Source organism: Mirounga angustirostris, unplaced genomic scaffold, assembly GCF_029215605.1.
Source record: "Mirounga angustirostris isolate CCGP_5_RB_7025 unplaced genomic scaffold, mMirAng1.0.hap1 SCAF_8, whole genome shotgun sequence".
Taxonomy (NCBI): Eukaryota; Metazoa; Chordata; class Mammalia; order Carnivora; family Phocidae; genus Mirounga; species Mirounga angustirostris.
The window spans coordinates 96,828,396-96,847,456 of record NW_026991716.1 but is presented as its reverse complement, the minus strand read 5'-3'; the positions used below and the strand labels follow the sequence as shown (position 1 = coordinate 96,847,456).

Genomic DNA, 19,061 nt, shown 5'->3' with positions numbered 1-19,061 from the left:
CGTGTGTATCTTACATTGTAGGCTTCCTGGAGCTGGATATATGTCTTGATTTCTTTTGAATACTCCAGAAGGTCTGGAAGTTAACGTCGGGAGTATCCAGCTTCAACGAACACTGACTGGGTCTCTGAAGCGCTTTTTTGTCAAAGTGTATAAACTACCTAGTTTCGGTTGTAGCCTGACACGCCTATTTGGGGTTTCTTTGTGCCCATCGACACTGTTTTCTGTTAGAAGAAAGGGCTTGTTGGATAGCCGCACGAAAGCAGAGCGTCCCGAGGAATCTGATTAAACGGAATTTGACCCAACTCCCAGGGGGTTGAGACTGTGAACAAAAACTAAACCTCTGATAGCCCATAAACACTTTTAAAGACACACATTTTAAAATCCTACTCCAAAGCCTAGTTACCCGACAGTTACCCCAGCCTCCGGAGCTGCCGAAGCTCAAAGATGTTGGCAAGCAGCAGTATCTACGGTCCGGAGGCCCAGTCGCTATGGTAACGGTGGGACGCAAGTACCTTAGCTCACCCTTCTGACGGAAAAACTTAGCTTGATTCTAGGGAAGAGCGTTGCGACGGCAGTGACTTGCGGCGGCAGCGTGACTTTACGGCTTCCCGGCTCCTCCAGGCGCGCCGCTGGTGGGCGGGGCTTGCAAGGGAGTACGAAAGTGGGCGCGGGCTGTCTAGTACCTCGGTTTGCCGCGCCGCAGCATGACCCAGTCGGTGGTCGTACAGGGTAAGCTGCGCGGGAGGGTGGGCACTCCGTCGCCGCGCAGCCGAGTGGCCTTGTTTGCCACCTAATGGCTACTCTCTTTCCCTCCTCTCGCTGATCGCAGTCGGCCAGTGCGGAAACCAGATCGGCTGCTGCTTCTGGGATCTGGCGCTGAGGGAGCATGCCGCGGTCAACCAGGTACCGGCCCAGTCGCCTAAGCAAGAATCAGTGCATTTGACCTTTTATCTGACCGGCGTAAGGTGTATGGGATCTTCTCAGGAAAGAACAAACTGGTTTTTAAATGTTTGTTGGCGTTAGAACAAATGCTGGCCAAAGACTTTAGTCTTAAGTCTCCCTGATTCTCAGGGTCTCATTTTTATCAGGATTCTTGTGAAGAGCAATGAGATAGTATTGGGGAAGTACTTTGTAGAATAGGTAACATGTGTGGTATTATATTACTGAATTTAATCAACTTTAAAATGATCACCAGGAATCCAGAAAAAGCTCTCGTTTGACGCACCTTCTACAATCCTATGGGGGACTCCTTTCTTCAGCACCCTCTGCTAAACTTAATCCATAGATTTTATGGCATTTATTCTTTAGGTAGTAAGAATCAGTTTAAGCACTTTATGATAACTTGCATTTTTGCTGCTGTTCTCATAGTCAAAGATCAGCCATTACGGTATTGTGAGATTATTAAATCGAAAGGATTTCATTTGGGAAAGAGACAAAACTTAATCAAATGTTATATATACTTTTTTCTTTTTAGAAAGGAATTTATGACGAGGCAATAAGCAGCTTCTTTAGAAATGTGGATACCAGGTAAGATGGGATTGAAGTCTATCACGTAGCATAATGATTCTTTTCATGTCATCAGATTGGGTGAGACCTCTTCAAAGGACAATAAAACAGTTGATAACTATAAAAAAGTCTGGCTTTTTTGTTTTTCTAATTATTGAAAGCATATTTTTTTCTCATTATTCCCATATCATTAATATTTCTCATATTATTCTGCAGAGCAGGACAGCAGGTTTCCTTTTAAGGCCATATGAAGGAACAAAAAGAACCTTTAGTGTGCCTTCTCCTATTTTTATTTATTTTTAAAGATTTTATTTATTTGAGAGAGAGCGGGCGCTAGCACGAGTGGGAGCAAAGGGAGTGTAGAACAGACTCCCCGATGAGCAGGGAGCCCAACATGGGGTTTCATTGCAGGACCCCAGGATCATGACTTGAGCGGAAGACAGACACTGAACCAACTGAGCCACCCAGGCGCCCCCAATGTGCCTTCTTTTTTTTTTTTTTTTGAAAAAGATTTTTATTTATTTATCTGACAGAGAGACAGGAGAGAGGGAACACAAGCAGGGGGAGTGGGAGAGGGAGAAGCAGGCTTCCCATTGAGCAGGGAGCCCGATGAGGGGCTCGATCCCAGGACCCTGGGATCATGACCTGAGCCGAAGGCAGCGGCCTAACCGACTGAGCTACCCAGGCGCCCCTCATGTGCCTTCTTTTAACATGACCTTGAAATGAAGTTTTACTGAAGGACTACTGAAAGTTTCCCTCAGGGTATATTGTTAATGCATTCAAGAATGACTAACTTTTGAAAGAAAAATATATTTTTTACACTTCTGTGACACTATTTGTAGTCAGGAATATTTGTTCTGTGAATAGAATGTGCTAAAAAGGAGAACAACAGTTGTCAAATTACTTTTGTTTATATAATAAAGAGCATATGTATCTTTTATCTGAACGTAATTTTGACATTCAAGGTATGTCCATGAGCTTTTAATGTTTAATCATAAAGTTTGTGTATTTTAAAAATAATTAATAAAACTAAACTGTGGTGGACTTGAACTAAATAATATATCATGAATATCCACCTTTATCTAATTCAGTAAAAATTCTAGTTCTAGTTTGAATTAGTTGGTTGGGTATTTGAGGTGAGTTATCTCCTAGGGAAGGCTAATTAGTCTCCACTTCCTTGGTGAATCCCAGAGTCTGACCCTCAGACTTGCAAACTCAGAAAACTTGTTAACATCTTGAGAATGAGTCCATTGCTTTCCAGTACAGGCAGATAAACCAAACTCAAAGAGAATGGGAGATTAAAAAGCAGAAAATCAATGTAGTAATTGATAGTAGGAACCATAACTCAAGAGCACCAGATCTTCCTTTCCCTTCAAAAGCACTTTCTCTTCTGTAGGAAATCTACCTGAAAAGCTAAATAATAGAAGGTTGCTTGGTGATCATGGAATCAGACCAAGGGGAGTTAGGTGTTTTACCTTAATGATTGGTGTCATTTATCTTTATTATATGGAGATATCTGCTATCTAGGATTCCCTCTTGTTTGTGAACTAGAGCATCCTCTGCCCTAAATACTGTTAAGAGACTCAAATTTGCTTTTGTAATACTTCCTTTTATGTGCTTCCCTTCTAAGTAAATTCCCACTCTCATCCCCTCTACTCTTTTTTTTTTTAAAGATTTTATTTATTTATTTGACAGAGAGAGAGATAGCGAGAGCAGGAACACAAGCAGGGGGAGTGGGAGAGCGAGAAGCAGGCTTCCTGCCGAGCAGGGAGCCCGATGCGGGACTCAATCCCAGGACCCTGGGATCATGACCTGAGCCGAAGGCAGACGCTTAACGACTGAGCCACCCAGGCGCCCTCATCCCCTCTACTCTTGATGGCCAATCCTTTCATTAAGTATTACTTAGTCGAGACTCAGCTGGGGAGCTAGTCTTTCTTAATAAGGCGACTACATAACTGTACTCTCCTGTACTCTGTTTAATAATTTAACGTGAGGGCATTCTTATTTCCCCAATCCCAAGTTTATCCAAAAAGGGGAGATGAGTCTTGGCATTTTACTCTTCTATGTACTAGCAACACCTGCCAGCATCTGTTCCATGTTAGTACAAAAAAACTTTGAAAAACAAGACCACATTTTTGTGTATACTTGTATATCTATTTGAGGAAATGACCATACCTTTTTAATAGCATACTAGGAATTTACCTATACTAGCGGTTAACAAACCTTTCCTGCAAAGGACCAGATGGTAAATATTTTAGGTTTTGCAGACCATAAGGTCTGTGTCACATCTGTTTGACTCTGCTGTTCTAACAGGAATGCAGGTATAGCTTACTAGTGCATATCAAGTGGGCATGGCTATGTTTGAATAAAACTTTATTTAGGAAAATAAGCAGCTGGTCAGAGTTAGCCCAAGGACCATAGTTTACCGACCCAATCTATAGCATCATCTGTGCTCAATTCAACTTCCTTTTATATATTGTCTTCTTGTAAATTGTATTGACTCATACCCTGTGTTGGTCATAGATGTAGTTACTTTAGTTCAACATGAAATTCTAGGAACAACCGTAGATACTCAATGATATATAACTGATATATCAGTTGATGTATGTTTGGCTACAATAGGAAACCTCATTAATGGTGGCTTACACAAAGTATCCAGTTATCCCATATAAAGAAATCTGGAAATCGGGTGATTTAGGCTTGGAGAAATGCCTTAAAAGACCAAGGTACTTTCGTTTCATTATTCCTATTGTGTTGGCTACTTGTCCTCATGTTTATTTTTTTATAACTATAAAGTGGCAGCCTCCACTCCATGTATCATATCTTTATTCATGTTTAAGGTAGGAAAAGGGAAGAGTTGGCACCAACTGCATCTGGTCGTCCTTATCAGAAAAGCTTCCCAGAAGCTTTTCATCTCATTAGTAAGAACTGGATTACATGGCCAGCCCTAACTATAAAGAAAGCCAGGGAAAAAAGTACCTCACTTTTCAGCCTAAGGGGAGGGTAGACAAGGGAGAAGAATGGGAATGGCACCTTCTACGTTGCCTTTTGTGTCTACCTCACCAGGCCTGTAAGTAGCTTTATTATATAAGTGGGAATTAACTTTATTACCTAACAGCAGCATTAGCCTTGGAAGATCTTTTGACCTTTTCTCATTCTTTATCTTTCAGAGTGGTTGGTGATGGTGGCAGTATTTCCAAGGGGAAAATTTGTTCTTTGAAAGCACGAGTAAGATCTGTATACTTGGATTCTTATATTGTGTGTGTTTTAAAAATAACTATACTTCTGTAACAGAATAAACTTTTAACTTCTAAAATTTAAAAAAAGTATTTACTAAGCCACATTTTAATGTAAATATAATTAGGCAGACATTTTATATCTTCCTGGAACTTTAGGGGGAAAATTTTGTGCTTAAAGTAAAAACACTGTATCTTTAGCATTTTTTTATAAATGTTTCAGGGGAAATACACATCTGGGTAAATGATAACAAAAGGAGCTTTCTTAATTCTAAGCCTCAAACACGTACTAATGCAGGTTAATTTTTCATTTGAAGATAATGGAACATTTCTTTGCATCAGTTACTATTCCCAGTACAAAGCACGGATCCAGCCACGTTATAGTGAATACTATAACCATGTAAGACCTCTTGAACAAAAATGCTTTGAGTCAGTAGCCCATATTTAGTCATAACCTCATTCCAACAACACTTCCACGATTGTTTCTCTACAACAAACTGCTTTTTCCAGTTGTTGATCAATTAATTTAACAGAAAAGCAGTTTGTATGGAAGGAATTGAGACAATAAGGATCAGACCTGGAATTGTGCCTGGAAGAGTGAAAAGCAATCATTTTGTGGTATCTCGGAACTGTCTCCTTGTATCTGTAATCTCTGATGTCCTTGGAAAACAAAATTTATGGCAGAGACCATGTGCTTGTAGGCTGTTCGGATGATTAACAGTTGGTATCCTGCATGCTATGGAGAGCGCTAACATCCCAATCCAAATCTTACAGAAAAAGTAACATTGACATTTCCCAGAGCACTCCCAATTTGAGCTCTTTCCCAGGACCCTATCAGTGAGCAAGGTAGGAGATGGAGGAAATACCTTTGGGAAAGAATAAATCAATGTGTGTCTGTCACCTTTGACTTGTCCTAGGAAGGTACTCTTCCATTTCTCCTTAAGAGTCTTGGTATTATGTGGTTGTGATCACTGAAGAGTCTAGGCTTCACAAGATAACTTGGTGGTTAGGCCCTTCCACTGTGTCCAGTATTCTAGGTTAATGGGCAAATACTCAGAGTTTTGTAAATCCTATATTACAATTAAGGGAGAGCTCAAAGACCAGAAAGCTATCACCAGGTTGCTCTGGCAGAAAACAATAAACATCAAATCCTAGAACAGTTGTCACTCCAGACCTTGGTTGGCTGCATGAGGAACCCAGAATAATTCCTCCTCAGTTAATTTCCAAATGAAAAACAAATCAAAGGCTTGATGTGACTAGAATTGAAATTCTATACCATGTCAGCGTTTTTAATGCTCAGTGACGATGACAGGGATGATTCTCTCAAAACTGACTCCAAGAGGTGCTTGAATGTCAGTTTGTATTCTGCCTGTTCCTTCCTTTGCCAGACTGCAAGGTAGCTGAGGGTAATCTTCCACAAATTCTCTTAAATAAGTCTGTTTTGAAACAAAGCCATTATAAGCTATTTTTTTTTTTCTTTTTGTAATCTTACACAACTTGTAATATACTACAATTTGCCCACACAGTGAAGTCTCTCTTACGGTTGATTAGATGTTAAAGTCAACATCTAGGTAACACTTGCATATTATCATAAAATATCCTAGAAAAACCCTAAGTTGCCAGTAAATAACCCTATATAGTCCAGTATACATAAAGTGTATGTATATTGCTCGCTGTATATAAGAGAGCACATTTGTAATACATAATTTTATAGTCTTTCTAATATACTACTGTGATATACTATTGTACAGTTAGAAATAGAATATTTCTAATATACTGGGTAAGACTACTTCAATTGCTTGCTTATAGTAGCATAGTTAACTACACAAACAAACAAACAAAAAACAAGAAGAGCATAGAGTTTGGTGGTTAAGACTGAAGATTCTGCAGCCAGACTAACCAGGTTTGAATCTCCGCTCCATCACGTACTAGCTGGGTGATCACAGCTAAGTGATTTAGCTTTCCTAGGCCTCAGTTTTCTCACGTGTAAAGCGGGGGTAATTATAGTACCTATGCACCAGGTTGTGAGGATCAAATGGGGTAATGCATACAAAGCACTTAGAATACTGTAAGTGCTTCAAGTCACAGGGTCACAAGAACTAAAAAAGCCTGCAAACCAAGCACTTTCTCTGTGACCCTGAATCAAAGAGTTAATAGCTTTGTAGGGTACTCTGTTATTTCAGAATTTTTTTCAGCTTTTTTAACTATTTATTTTACCTTTTCACTTACCTTCCTCAGTGTAGAAAACATGGGAAGTACAAAACAGTGAGGGTAGGGGTTTTATAATCCTACTGCCAAGCTATCCTTGCCTACATTTTGCTGTGTTTCCCTTCAATCTTTTCTATTTTTCTTTCCATACTTAATTTTATGTTTTATATTCTCATTTTCTTCTTGGTAATAAAGGTTATCTCCCATGTCAATAATGTTTGCGGTAATGAATTAGATTTTCTTGGGTGTAGAGACCCATTGTCATCTTTGACTTCTATCCAGGGCCTTGGTTTGCACCTGATAGTAAGTTTACTGATTTGAACTGGACAGTTTTGGGCTGCAATTCATGAAGAGCAGCATGGTTGTTCCTGGTAAGCAAGTGTATTAACATACCCTACATTTATTGAGAATTTTTTTCTGGCTAGGGCACCTTTTAAATTTCTGAGTCCTTGTTCTCAGAACATTTACAATCACATAGGCACATGATAAAAGAATTGTTAGAAAATCAGTTGAGGGGATTATTCAGTTCCTCCCTCCACGCCCACATGGTATTTCGGAGTAGGATAAGAGTTTAGAACCCACCTTTTAATTTTATTCCACCTCCTGAGCAGAGTGAAATGACTTTTTCATTCTTATAACAGATTCTACATAAAGATTTGATTAAGCTTAAACTATAAAAAGGACAATGCTACTTTTAGTTCATAAATTTATTTACAGAGTTACTAGCTTTAAAGAAAAATATGCTAATTCAATTTTCTTTCTTTCTCAGGCTGTCTTGATTGACATGGAGGAAGGGGTAGTAAATGAACTTCTGCAGGGACCATTGAGAGATGTGTTTGATAGCAAGCAGCTCATCACTGATATTTCTGGCTCAGGCAATAATTGGTGAGAATATGCTGTATGTAAAAATTGAATGTCATCTGAAAAAAATGAATGATCTTTCCTTCATTCTAATAGGTCCTGCTGACATGAAAGCAAGATCTAACCTGCCAGACCTGGCTCTAGGCTTTTCAGCCCATCATCTTTTCCTGCATAAATGATGGGATTTCTCAATGCTGAAAAGCCACCTGTATCATAGTTCTTTGTCACCTTTTTTTAAGAAAAAATCATGAAAAATGGATTTACTAAATTCCTTGTAAATTGATTCTTAAATAATACTAGTAACAAAAGTTTTAACTATTTTTATAAACTGTCTCTTACCTATATTATTTGACTCTACCAAGTTCTCCAGCTGGTCAGACTTGATTGGACTGGTAAGAGGTGCAAGCCAGACCAGTATCCCAGCATTTAAGCTCAGCCTAAGGCTGTGTTTAGCTCTTAAATTATATAACTGTTCTCCTTAATGGGGTAAAAAGCTTTAACAATGATCATTTGAAAATTTACATTGAGACTGTTTTTGCTGTTTTTTAAAAATTAAGTAGCTTATTATTTGCAAGTCTAATATTTACTATTTTATCTATTTGCAATCTGTCTCTCAGGTTCCTAATGTGTAGTAATATCATTTTACTAAAGCATGAACTTACTGGGTCTCTGGCTGGCTCATTTGGAAGAGCGTGCAACTCTTGATCTTAGGGTCATGAGTTCAAGCCCCATGTTGCGGGTAGAGATGACTCTAATAAATAAACCTTTAAAGTATGAATTTACATTTTGCATTCTTAGACATTCATCTGGGGGGAACCAGCCACTAAATGAATTCACCTGCCCACTTAACTGGCTTTTCACTAATTGTGTAACTTTTTCTGTAATTTTTTGAGTTACACAACCGTGGAAGTCATTCATTCATTTTTTTCATCATTTTTAATGCATCAAAGTGCTCCTTAAAAATCTGATTAATCGGGCGCCTGGGTGGCTCAGTTGGTTAAGCGACTGCCTTCGGCTCAGGTCATGATCCTGGAGTCCTGGGATCGAGTCCCGCATCGGGCTCCCTGCTCAGCAGGGGGTCTGCTTCTCCCTCTGACCCTCCTCCCTCTCATGCTCTCTGTCTCTCATTCTCTCTGTCTCAAATAAATAAATAAAATCTTAAAAAAAAAAAAAAAAATCTGATTAATCAAAAAGACTTACAGAGCCTTATGAGTATCAGTTTTCTATTGTGTATCATTTCAACTAATGATAACATGATGTGATCAATGTTTTCTCCTATATTAAACCAATATGTTAGTTCAGAATTTTTTATTTTTAATGTCTTTGTAGTTAACCACATTCTGCCTTTTAATATGTAAAACTTACTGTGATGAGAGTTCATTTTAAATGGAGATGAGAAAAAACTATGTAACTAAAGTCTTATACTTAAAAAAAAGAGATGATGAATTTAGAAAACCATAGCTTAATATCCATTGATAATGAGCTATTTTATCAGGATATTTGAGGATTATACATCTTTATATGTTACATTTTCTATCTAGTATCTCTGAAATATCACAATACGATTTATACATATGAAACAAGAAGAATTAATATAGTAAAAATGCTTTTTCAAGTTTTTCTGTAGTCTTTTCATTTAGATCAGAAATAATAAAATCTTGAAATAATAAATGCCAGGGTGTTTTGTGATTTATATTCTTTTTTTCAGGGCTGTGGGGTACAAAGTTTTTGGCAGTCTTTATCAAGAACAGATTTTAGAGAAACTCAGAAAGTCGGCAGAGCACTGTGATTGTTTGCAGTGTTTTTTTATAATACATTCCATGGGAGGAGGTAAAGTTATTCACTCATTTCCCTGTAATAATGTGACAGTGTACGTGGGAATTCATTTTGCAAACAGTAGTCTGTTTTCAGACCTATGCCTAATAAAGGTACAACTTTTAACAGTGTATGTGTTTGAGTATATACATAACTGCTTCTTACTTTAAATTTTTGTCAAATTTTGTTGCCATTACCATTGCTTATAAATTGAAGCCCTTTTAAGAGTCAGTACAACTAAATCTGAAGTTTTTTCTTCTTCTACTTTTAGTTTCTTTTTTAAAATTTCCAACTACATTTCAGTACATGAGAGCTTTCTGGGAATACTGACTCCTAAGAGTTTGCTTGTGTAGTCTCGTATCTCACCTAGAAGCTAAGCATTTCTGGTTTGTTCATAGGTATCCTTGCTAAGAAACATCAGTACTCTTTAACTGCCTTCCAACCTTTCTTGTGTCCAATAAGAGATAGAGATAAAAGAAATCCTTTTAGTCAGCTCCTTTAAATCATTACTTTCATAGTAATTACCTTGACCTAGAATAAATGATCTGTATTGCTTTCATTCCCCAGGGAAGCCTGTACCTTGCAAATGAAGTATTTTGCTCCTCTGTGTTATGAACTAGAAACATACCGTATTTTGCTGATTTCCAATAGGATTAGTGAGTTTTAAAAGAAAAATTTGCGATGCTATTTTTCTCCAAGCTCAGATTAAGATTTTATATTCACCAAGTTATATAAATTGATTTTTATACATATTATTCAATGTGATAACATTTTAAAATTAAAGTTATAATTGTTACATAACCATGCCTTTGGAGGACCATCATAATCATTAAATTAAGAAATAAATTTTCTTTGTACTAGTATAATTAACCTGCAAGTTTGGATAAGTTTTCAAAAAACCAATTTGATTTATAGTTCATTATGGTGCCTTTTTTAATCCCTCTATTACTCAAAATCTCAGAAGATTATACTTTATTCATAATTTACTGGCAAAAATAAATAATAGTGAAGGTTAAAAATGGTCTCTTTTCCCACATCTAAATCCTAGTCTCTCTCACAGGGTAATCAAGTTTGCCTATGTCTATATCCTTCCAAATATTTTCTGTGCCTTTAAAAGTGTGTATGTTTATTTTAACATAAGATCATGCAGTACATACTATTCCAACATTTTTTCACTTTATGTCTTTCCCAAATGTCTTTCAGTATCTTCTCTGTCTCCTAGAATTCAGTTGTGTTAATATATAAAAATTTTTGAAGTCCATTTTCCATTAGTGGATGTTAAGTTGTTTATGATATTTAGTTATAGCAAACAATCCCCACTTGAACATCTGGTACATAACATTTCTGCTCATTTATGCCTCTATAGATATACATAGTATTCCCAGAAGGAAAATGGGACCAAAGAATATGTACATTTTAAATTTTGATTGATATTATTAAATACTCTCCTACATTATTTCACCAATCCATATTATTAGAAACAATGTATACAGGTTTATTTCCCCACACTGTCACTAACACTGAGTATTATAAAACATTAATACATTCAAAATTAGATTGTTTTAATTTGGATTTCTTTGATTAGAAGAAGAATTGAGCATCCTCACATCTATTCACCATTTGATTTATTATGAATTACATATTTACATACTTTACCCATTTTTCTGTTGTATTACTCGTGTTTTTTTGGTTGTTGATTTGTGAGACCTCTTTATTAAAGAAATTTAGTCCATCATATATGTTGGAGATTTTTTTCTTAGTTTGCCTTTTTCATTTTGTTTATAGGTTTTATATATGTATGTGTTTATATGTTTAATTTTTAATGGAATCAGAACTGTCTTCTATATAATGCTCTGGTTTTTAATGTATGTTCCTACCCAAAAAAGCCATAAAATTCCAAGTTCCTCACAATTTTATTTTGAATCATTTATGCAGGGTTTTTTTGTTTTTGTTTTTGCAATTTTAATCCTCAGGAACAGGATCTGGACTTGGCACATTTCTTTTAAATTTGCTTGAGGATGAATTCCCAGAAGTATACAGATTCGTGACATCAGTTTATCCTTCTGGTGAGGATGATGTCATAACCTCACCTTACAATAGCATCTTGGCAATGAAGGAACTTAATGAGCATGCAGACTGTGTGTTGCCCATTGACAACCAAGTAAGAAATGACATTGTAATTTATGAATATTTAAACATTCAGTCTTGTGTTATGCTTATATGTGCATAGGAAACATTCTCTTCACTTTTCAGCCTTCCCATCTAAGAGGAGAAATAAGTTCAAATTGTTTTTCTTTCTCTTCTTTCCTTCCTGGTATAATGTCATCTGTGTCTGCTCTTGTTAATAGCTTCTCTCCCAATATTTTTCCTTTAAAAGTCTTTATTTGACATCATTAGCAAAATTGACCTCATGGTGAATTCTGGAAAGTTGGGCACAACTATAAAGCCAAAGAGTCTGGTTACTTCAAGTGCTGGGGCTGTCAAAAAGTGGCACCAGAGGCCCTTTGATGCAATGAACAACATTGTGGCCAATTTGCTGCTGAACCTAACAAGGTAATCCTATTGATTGCAAAACTTAGGACAGTTTGAAAACTTCACTTGGCCTCTGATGATACTTGCAGTTGCATTTTTGTAGTAGCATTTTTCAGTTTTTCTAAGTCACAGGAGCTTCTTTTATTTTATTCTGTCTAGTGTTTTCAGATCTTGGAGTGATAGACCAGAACTTTAATTTCTATTACTCCAAAGCAGCATTTTCCCAGGTGCATTCCAGAGAATATTAATAGGTGTTAAATGAAAAAAGTTTGTCACAGATAAACACTTGAGAACTTGGTTAGATAACAGTAAGCATATTTTCTTTGCTGTAGTTTGTCCTCATTTTTTAAAGCAGCTAATGTTTACCTCCTTATTGTTAGTTGGTCCAAAATATACCCTTGACTTTGATCTAGAAGATTGCTTTGGCATTATTATATTCCAAATTATAGAGCACATTAGGCAGACCCTTGAAGAATTTAGTGACGTTTATAGACTTATTAATTATTGACCTGTATGTGTTTAACTCAGTCTGCTTTAAGATATTTTTATATGTGTAATGGGCAACATAATAGTGTGTTGGTTACACATCATATAATCCACAAATAAGAATTGCTATAGATGTTGTGTGTTACATTTTAATTACCTTTATACATGATATTCATGATACTAAATTTCACTAATACAGAAAAAAGGAGCATATATTCTCTACTGAAGAACAGTGTACAAAAGGATTTAAGAATGCCTGCTGAATAAAGCTACATTCAAAGTATAAAATTTTAACATTAAATTTTTTTCTCTTGCTTTGTTAATTTTTTAGCTCTGCAAGGTTTGAAGGGTCCCTTAATATGGACCTTAATGAAATCAGCATGAATTTAGTTCCTTTTCCTCAACTGCATTATCTTGTGTCAAGCCTAACACCTCTATATACACTGGCAGATGTTAACATTCCTACCCGAAGGTAAGATGTAGTAACTATTCTAATGACTTGATAATTTGAATTACTTTTTTAAAAAAATTTTTTTAAGTTTGTAGTAACTCTGGGTATTTTTTTGTGTCATTTTCTTTGTGTCATTTTCATTATTTGAATCCTTTATTTTACAAGTCATTGTTTAAAAAGTGAATATGAAACCATTTGACATTAAATCTAAATTTTTAAGCTAATGAAATTCATAAAGATTTGGTTTTTATTGAAAAAGATTTCAGGGCTTTGAAGTCTGACATACTTAAGTCTGAATGCTAATTCTGTCAATAGCTATAGGACCTTGGGCAGGTGGACCTACCTCATACCTTTGTTGGGTATATTAAATAAGAGTATCTTTAAAGTTCTTATCACAGTCCAGCACCATAGAAGGCTTTCCAGTGTTACTGTTGATGGTAGCTGCTATATATAATTTCCAGAACACCTTGTTTTGTAACTGTGTGTCATTTATAAGCGTAAAACTTAGTCTACTTAATAAAAATGTAATTGAAAAATATTCTGAGCATATACAGTGATGATAAGCTTGAAAAGGTCCCACTGGCATCCACAGTTGACTGAGGGAAAAGGTCCTGTCAAACTCTGTAAGAGGAAAGTATGTAAATGATAAAAACCAGATTAAAGATCTTTTTTACAGTTTAAATTTTGGCAAAATAACAGTTCTGCACTGTAAATGTCACAGTGCTATTAACTTTTATTTAAGCTGTTAACAAATAAACAGTTATGCCAACTAATAGGACTCTTTCTGCATGGAATGGTGATGACCTTAAGTTAAGCAACTTGCACTGTATGTGGAACATGGTAATCATTCACTAAATGTTCACTGTTATTATCAGCCCCGCATATTAAAAATTAGTGTATTTAAATAATATGTGGACACATAGAATGTAAATTGGTGCTAAACTATTTATTGTACAATAGTGATAGTCCAAACATTTTTACATTTAAAGTTAATTCTTAAAAAATAAAGACAGGGAATTTCTAATTAAATTCAGCATAAAGAAAAAAATGTTTGACTTGGTCCTTCAACCTGAATGTTTCAAAGCCAATTAAACTTCTTTTAATCCCGCTTTTAGCATATTTTGATAAAAATTATACTGTTGCAGCATTTTGTATTCATATAATCATAATTTGTTACAAAGGTTTATTTTTAAAAATGTGTTTGTGAAAATGTATAAGGGACTTTAAAGATTTTATACTCTTAGGGAACTTGTCACAATGTTCTTTCTATCTTTGTGTTCTTTTTTCCCTTTTTTTCTGCTGTACTATAGATATTTCAGAGGCGGTCATATCAGCACATGAACACGTTTATCTATCCTTGAGTAAAATAATAAATTGTTTTAAAATTGTACTATTAAAAGTCAGTTTTAAAACTCTTTAATTTCTTATTAGTAGTGAGAATGGTTTTTGTTGTACCTTTTATTAATAAATGTCAGTCCTGTACCTCATCCCATTTTTATCACATGAAAATAATAAGCACATATGAGAAGTGTGTATATGTTTCTTGAAATTCCGTATTTCTAATGTGAATAAAGATAAGTATCCCAAAATTACAAATAGCTCCTTACTAGTTTTTATATTTTGCAGCAGAGGATAAATCAAGAATGAATTTGCCCACTTGTTTAGTGGTTCTTATCCTTTTCTGGGTTTCCTTAACTTCATAAAAATGCCCAAAAGCACATATACACCAAATTTTGAACACAGTAGCAGAGGATTTACAAACACCCCACAGCTCACCATTCCCTAAAGGAGTCTTCTGTTCTTCTTGCTGTCACATAACCAAGATCGAATGTAAACTCCAGTAAAGCAGAAATTTTTGTTGTTCAGTACTGGGTCTCTTGCACTTAGAATAGTGCCTGCACATAGAAGGCATTTAGTAAGTATCTGTTGAATGAGTAGGTAACACTGATTTCTGCAGCTCTTCCCAGACATGATATAGATTCAGCACACAGAATCTAGAGTTATCTAGGGAACCTAATTATATTTGTATTGAGTTAAGTGGGATTTAAGAACCAGGCTGGGGCTATATTAAAGACAGGATCCTGTGTATTATTAGATATACATATGTTGGCACCTTTTTCTTCCTTTCTAAATAAAGGATAAAAGATGTCCTCCTCTCTTCTCATATTTCTCATCAAGATTGTTTTGAGAAAATGATAGCTGAAATGTAGAAGGTGTTTGTGTGTGTTTATTTACCTGTAGGTGACTGTCTTTGTACTTTGTAGTTCTACATAGAAGAAATAATATTTTGTATAAACAGTGATTCTTTCATTGTTCTAGGTTGGATCAGATGTTTTCAGATGCCTTTAGTAAAGATCACCAGCTAATTCGGGCTGACCCCAAACATAGTCTCTACCTTGCCTGTGCCCTTATGGTTAGAGGAAATGTACAGGTTTCAGATCTTCGCAGAAATATTGAAAGGTTTGATTTTATATTTTCATGGTAATTTATGTATACTACTAGCATAGTAGTTCAGATGACCTCTCTTCGAATTCTAGCATTGCCACTTAACTAAAGGGTGACCTTGAGCAAACTACGTAGCCTTATTTTTCTCAAATGTAAAATAAGAATAATAATGGTACAAAATTGTTATTTTTGAATAGTGAATGATATAGGAAATATTTTATTTTCTGAAAGTGTTCGGAAAATTTAACTACTGTTGTTTTATTACTACCACTACACTGCTTCTAAGTTTGTGTTTTACTATTTTTTGACAGTCTGTTTTTAGGAAAACTACTCTATTGAATTACAAAGTAAGGAAAATTGTAATTTTTTTTAAATTGTAATATTTTCAATTCTTTTTCATCCCCAGATTTAATGCCCTCCTAACTAAATGTCCCTTAGCTCACTGTCAGACTGTACCATGATACTACTAATAGTAAAAAGTAGGTAACTCACGTTACATACTGAGCAATTAGAATGGTACCATCAGTAATGTCTGCTGCCATATATGGCAGATACTTTCAGTACCTTCATTCTCACCTTTGGGTTTTTGTATTTCAGATTAAAACCTTCTCTACAGTTTGTCTCCTGGAATCAAGAAGGATGGAAAACCAGCCTGTGTTCAGTCCCTCCTGTGGGCCATTCCCATTCATTATTAGCTCTAGCAAATAACACATGCGTGAAGCCTACCTTCATGGAACTGAAAGAGAGATTCATGAGGCTCTACAAGAAAAAGGTAATTATCAGTACACCTTCTTAACTGTATGTGTTTATTTTGGCTATTTAAGATGTCTTCTCACAAATTACACTATCACAAATCAAGGGCAATCCTGACTGCTCTATTCACTGTACTGATTATAACTGAAGAGGAGAGGTTTACTCGGACTATCTAAAGGAGAAATCTCGTGAGTTTATTGGGATTGGAGTTCTCCTTTCTCTTGTAAAGCTGAGTGAAGTATCACTTTAATAAAGAATTATTTATGTTTTAGGATAGTTATTCATGTATTAAATTTTCTGAAAATGGTCAACATTATCCAGTTTTTTATTTATAGGCTCATCTTCATCACTATCTACAAATTGAAGGGATGGAAGAAAGCGGTTTCATGGAAGCTGTGTCATCTTTATCAGGGCTCATAGAGGAATACAACCAACTGGATGCCACGAAAAGCATGCCTGTGGAAGATTTTCCTAGACTAAGCATAGCTGTGTAAAAAAGAAACCCCAAGATACAACTTTTACTTTTCTTAATTTTACACTGGAATTTGTCACCTTTTCTTTCTGTTTCAGAATTTTTGTGATTCAGAAAACCCAGTTTGCACTTTTCCTATTAGAAAGCATTTTTGTCTTAAAAAAAAAAAAGTGATTTTCATTTCATCACAATTTGTGGGTGATACCAGTCTGTGAAATTAGTGAAGTCCTACTACCTTAACTTCAAACATTTGTCTTCAGGAAAATAGTTCAATACTTTTACTTACAGTCTCATATTTAGGCATTAATACAATGATAATCATGTCTTCAATAAAAACCTTATAAGGTATATTTTTATATTTATTTATAATTTATTTTTTCATATTCTGTTTAAATTCTCCTGATTTTTTAAAAGCAAGTACAAGGAGCAGTAGAACACAATATAAATACTTCTATGTAATACCCACTAACTTTTCTGGGATAGGTTTTATTACAACTATGAAGGAGGTTTTGTTTCTTCTTTGGGTAACCACATGTTTGCACTCAAAAGAATGAAAATTTACACTTTAACATTTATATGTATTAAGTTATCTTTAAATATAATGATTTTTTATTAAACCAGTTGATTTCATAATAATAAATGTCCATATTTTTAAACAGTATTGCTTGTTGTTATTGGTTTTGCTTGTCACCATTTATATAAGCAAACAGAACATTACTTAGCTTGACATCTTCCAAACTCCACAGGAAAATGGCTGTAATAGTCTAGTGAACATGTTCCAGTTATTATACTCTCCAGTTGTAGTTAACATTAATTTATCTTTAAATACAATTTATATTTTAAATCCATAGGTGGATTTATCACTTAAGGAAGTGATTTTTAGGAACAATTTATTCTCAAGCCAAAATAATCTGTGCTTTCTTTAGTGCTAAGTTTTTAAGTTTCTTTCCTTTTCAAAGTAAGGATACTGCTCTTGATCTTTATCTTAGAAATTTCGTTTTTTACAATATTTGGTATAAAAACTTTTAGATTACACTTGTCAATAATGGCCAAATTATCTTAGAAATTTCATTTTGTACAGTATTTGGTATAAAAACTTTTAGATTACAGTTGTCAGTAATGGCCAAAGAAGTTCTGTTTTCTTCTTTCAAAAGAAATCTTAATAAACTGATACTCAGGATAGGGTAGTGGAAATTATATTTGCAGTTTAATCTTATCTTATTTAAGAATTAAACCCAGAATCTTGCTCACCACATAATGATTATCATCTGATGGAATCCTGGCTACACTGTCAAAGTACAGATAAAGTTTTAAAAAATAAAGTTTTTAAAAAGTTCTAAACTTTTTACACATCTTCCAACAAAGTATTCCAGATTATTTTATAGAATAAAATGCTTTCTTATAAATTGTGTAATTTTTCCATTATGTATGGAATATGTAGATGGAAGCAACTATCTGTGTATTTCATAATTATACATTTAAAGTAAGAGCTCACTTTTAAGATTTATTTATATATATATATATATATATATATATATATATATATAGCTTCTTGGGTGCAAAAACGGTTTTATTAAAGCAGAGGGACAAGACCTGTGAGCAGAAAGAGCTGCACCAAGTTTTACATGTATTTTTAAGAGAACTTTTTTTTTTTAAGATTTTATTTATTTATTTGACAGAGACCTAGCAAGAGCAGGGACACAAGCAGGGAGAGTGGAGAGGGAGAAGCAGGTTCCCCACCAAGCAGGGAGCCCGATACGGGGCTTGATCCCAGGACCCTGGGATCATGACCTGAGCCGAAGGCAGACGCTTAACGACTGAGCCACCCAGACGCCCCAAGAGAACCTTTTTAATAATTTCTAATGCCTTAAATAGAGTCATCTGAGAATAGGTAGGTATTCTTCCCTTTTTTAAATCAAAAAGGTAGATTTGCCACCCTTTTAAAACCACTCTAATTTTCTAACATAATGACATGATTACCTGAACTTAACTTTTCCCATATATACTAGGTTTTATAGGATCTTGAGGTCAGAAAATACATCTCCTGGATCTCTGCAGTTCCTTTGGCATACACAAGATGTAATCCACAGCATCTTCCATTTAAATGACCCTTCATTTGGGCAATCAAATTGAATGGTAATCATTCTAGACTTATTAGGGACACAGCATCTCTTATCCAAGCATACTCCACAGAAAGTGGGTTTATAACTCTGAGTGCTTGAGCATCCAGAAAAGACAAATTTTTCAGCTTTGAGGAGTTGGAAAGTAGGTTGGCATGTTTTTCCTTTGGGGATCT

The 19,061-nt window shown here is 35.2% G+C and overlaps 2 protein-coding genes across 6 annotated transcripts in view; one reads left to right on the top strand and one right to left on the bottom strand.

Moving 5' to 3' along the window:
- The first annotated feature begins 631 nt into the window (after positions 1-631).
- TUBE1 (tubulin epsilon 1) lies at positions 632-16,787 on the top strand. Of its 2 annotated transcripts, XM_045865347.3 has the most exons (12): positions 632-729; positions 830-903; positions 1,475-1,527; positions 4,677-4,734; positions 7,720-7,835; positions 9,520-9,641; positions 11,600-11,787; positions 12,004-12,179; positions 12,976-13,116; positions 15,415-15,555; positions 16,138-16,312; positions 16,629-16,787. In XM_045865347.3, exons 1-12 carry the CDS (start codon positions 705-707, stop codon positions 16,785-16,787), a joined length of 1,428 nt encoding a protein of 475 aa, XP_045721303.1. In that variant the 5' UTR covers positions 632-704. The 2 variants fall into 2 exon arrangements, with proteins under 2 accessions (XP_045721303.1, XP_045721305.1); XM_045865349.3 differs by lacking the exons at positions 632-729; positions 830-903; positions 1,475-1,527; positions 4,677-4,734 and adding an exon at positions 6,457-7,321.
- Positions 12,780-19,061, bottom strand: part of CCN6 (cellular communication network factor 6) — a 30,162-nt gene continuing 23,880 nt past the window's right edge. For 3 of the 4 annotated variants that reach the window (XM_064598018.1, XM_054505511.2, XM_045865346.3), the window contains one exon: positions 12,780-19,059. In XM_064598018.1, the coding sequence (XP_064454088.1) occupies positions 18,778-19,059 (282 nt within the window). In that variant the 3' untranslated portion in view covers positions 12,780-18,777. The remainder of the gene's footprint in view (positions 19,060-19,061) is intronic. The other variant, XM_064598019.1, reaches the window with a different exon arrangement.

What these genes read in the sequence shown, in the direction of transcription:
- TUBE1 (XM_045865347.3), top strand. Translation starts at nt 705, where the DNA reads ATGACCCAGTCGGTGGTCGTACAGG. An exon ending in AGCATGCCGCGGTCAACCAG is followed by an intron (nt 904 to 1,474) that starts GTACCGGCCCAG and finishes TTTTCTTTTTAG; the next exon opens with AAAGGAATTTATGACGAGGC. An exon ending in AATACATTCCATGGGAGGAG is followed by an intron (nt 9,642 to 11,599) that starts GTAAAGTTATTC and finishes TTTAATCCTCAG; the next exon opens with GAACAGGATCTGGACTTGGC.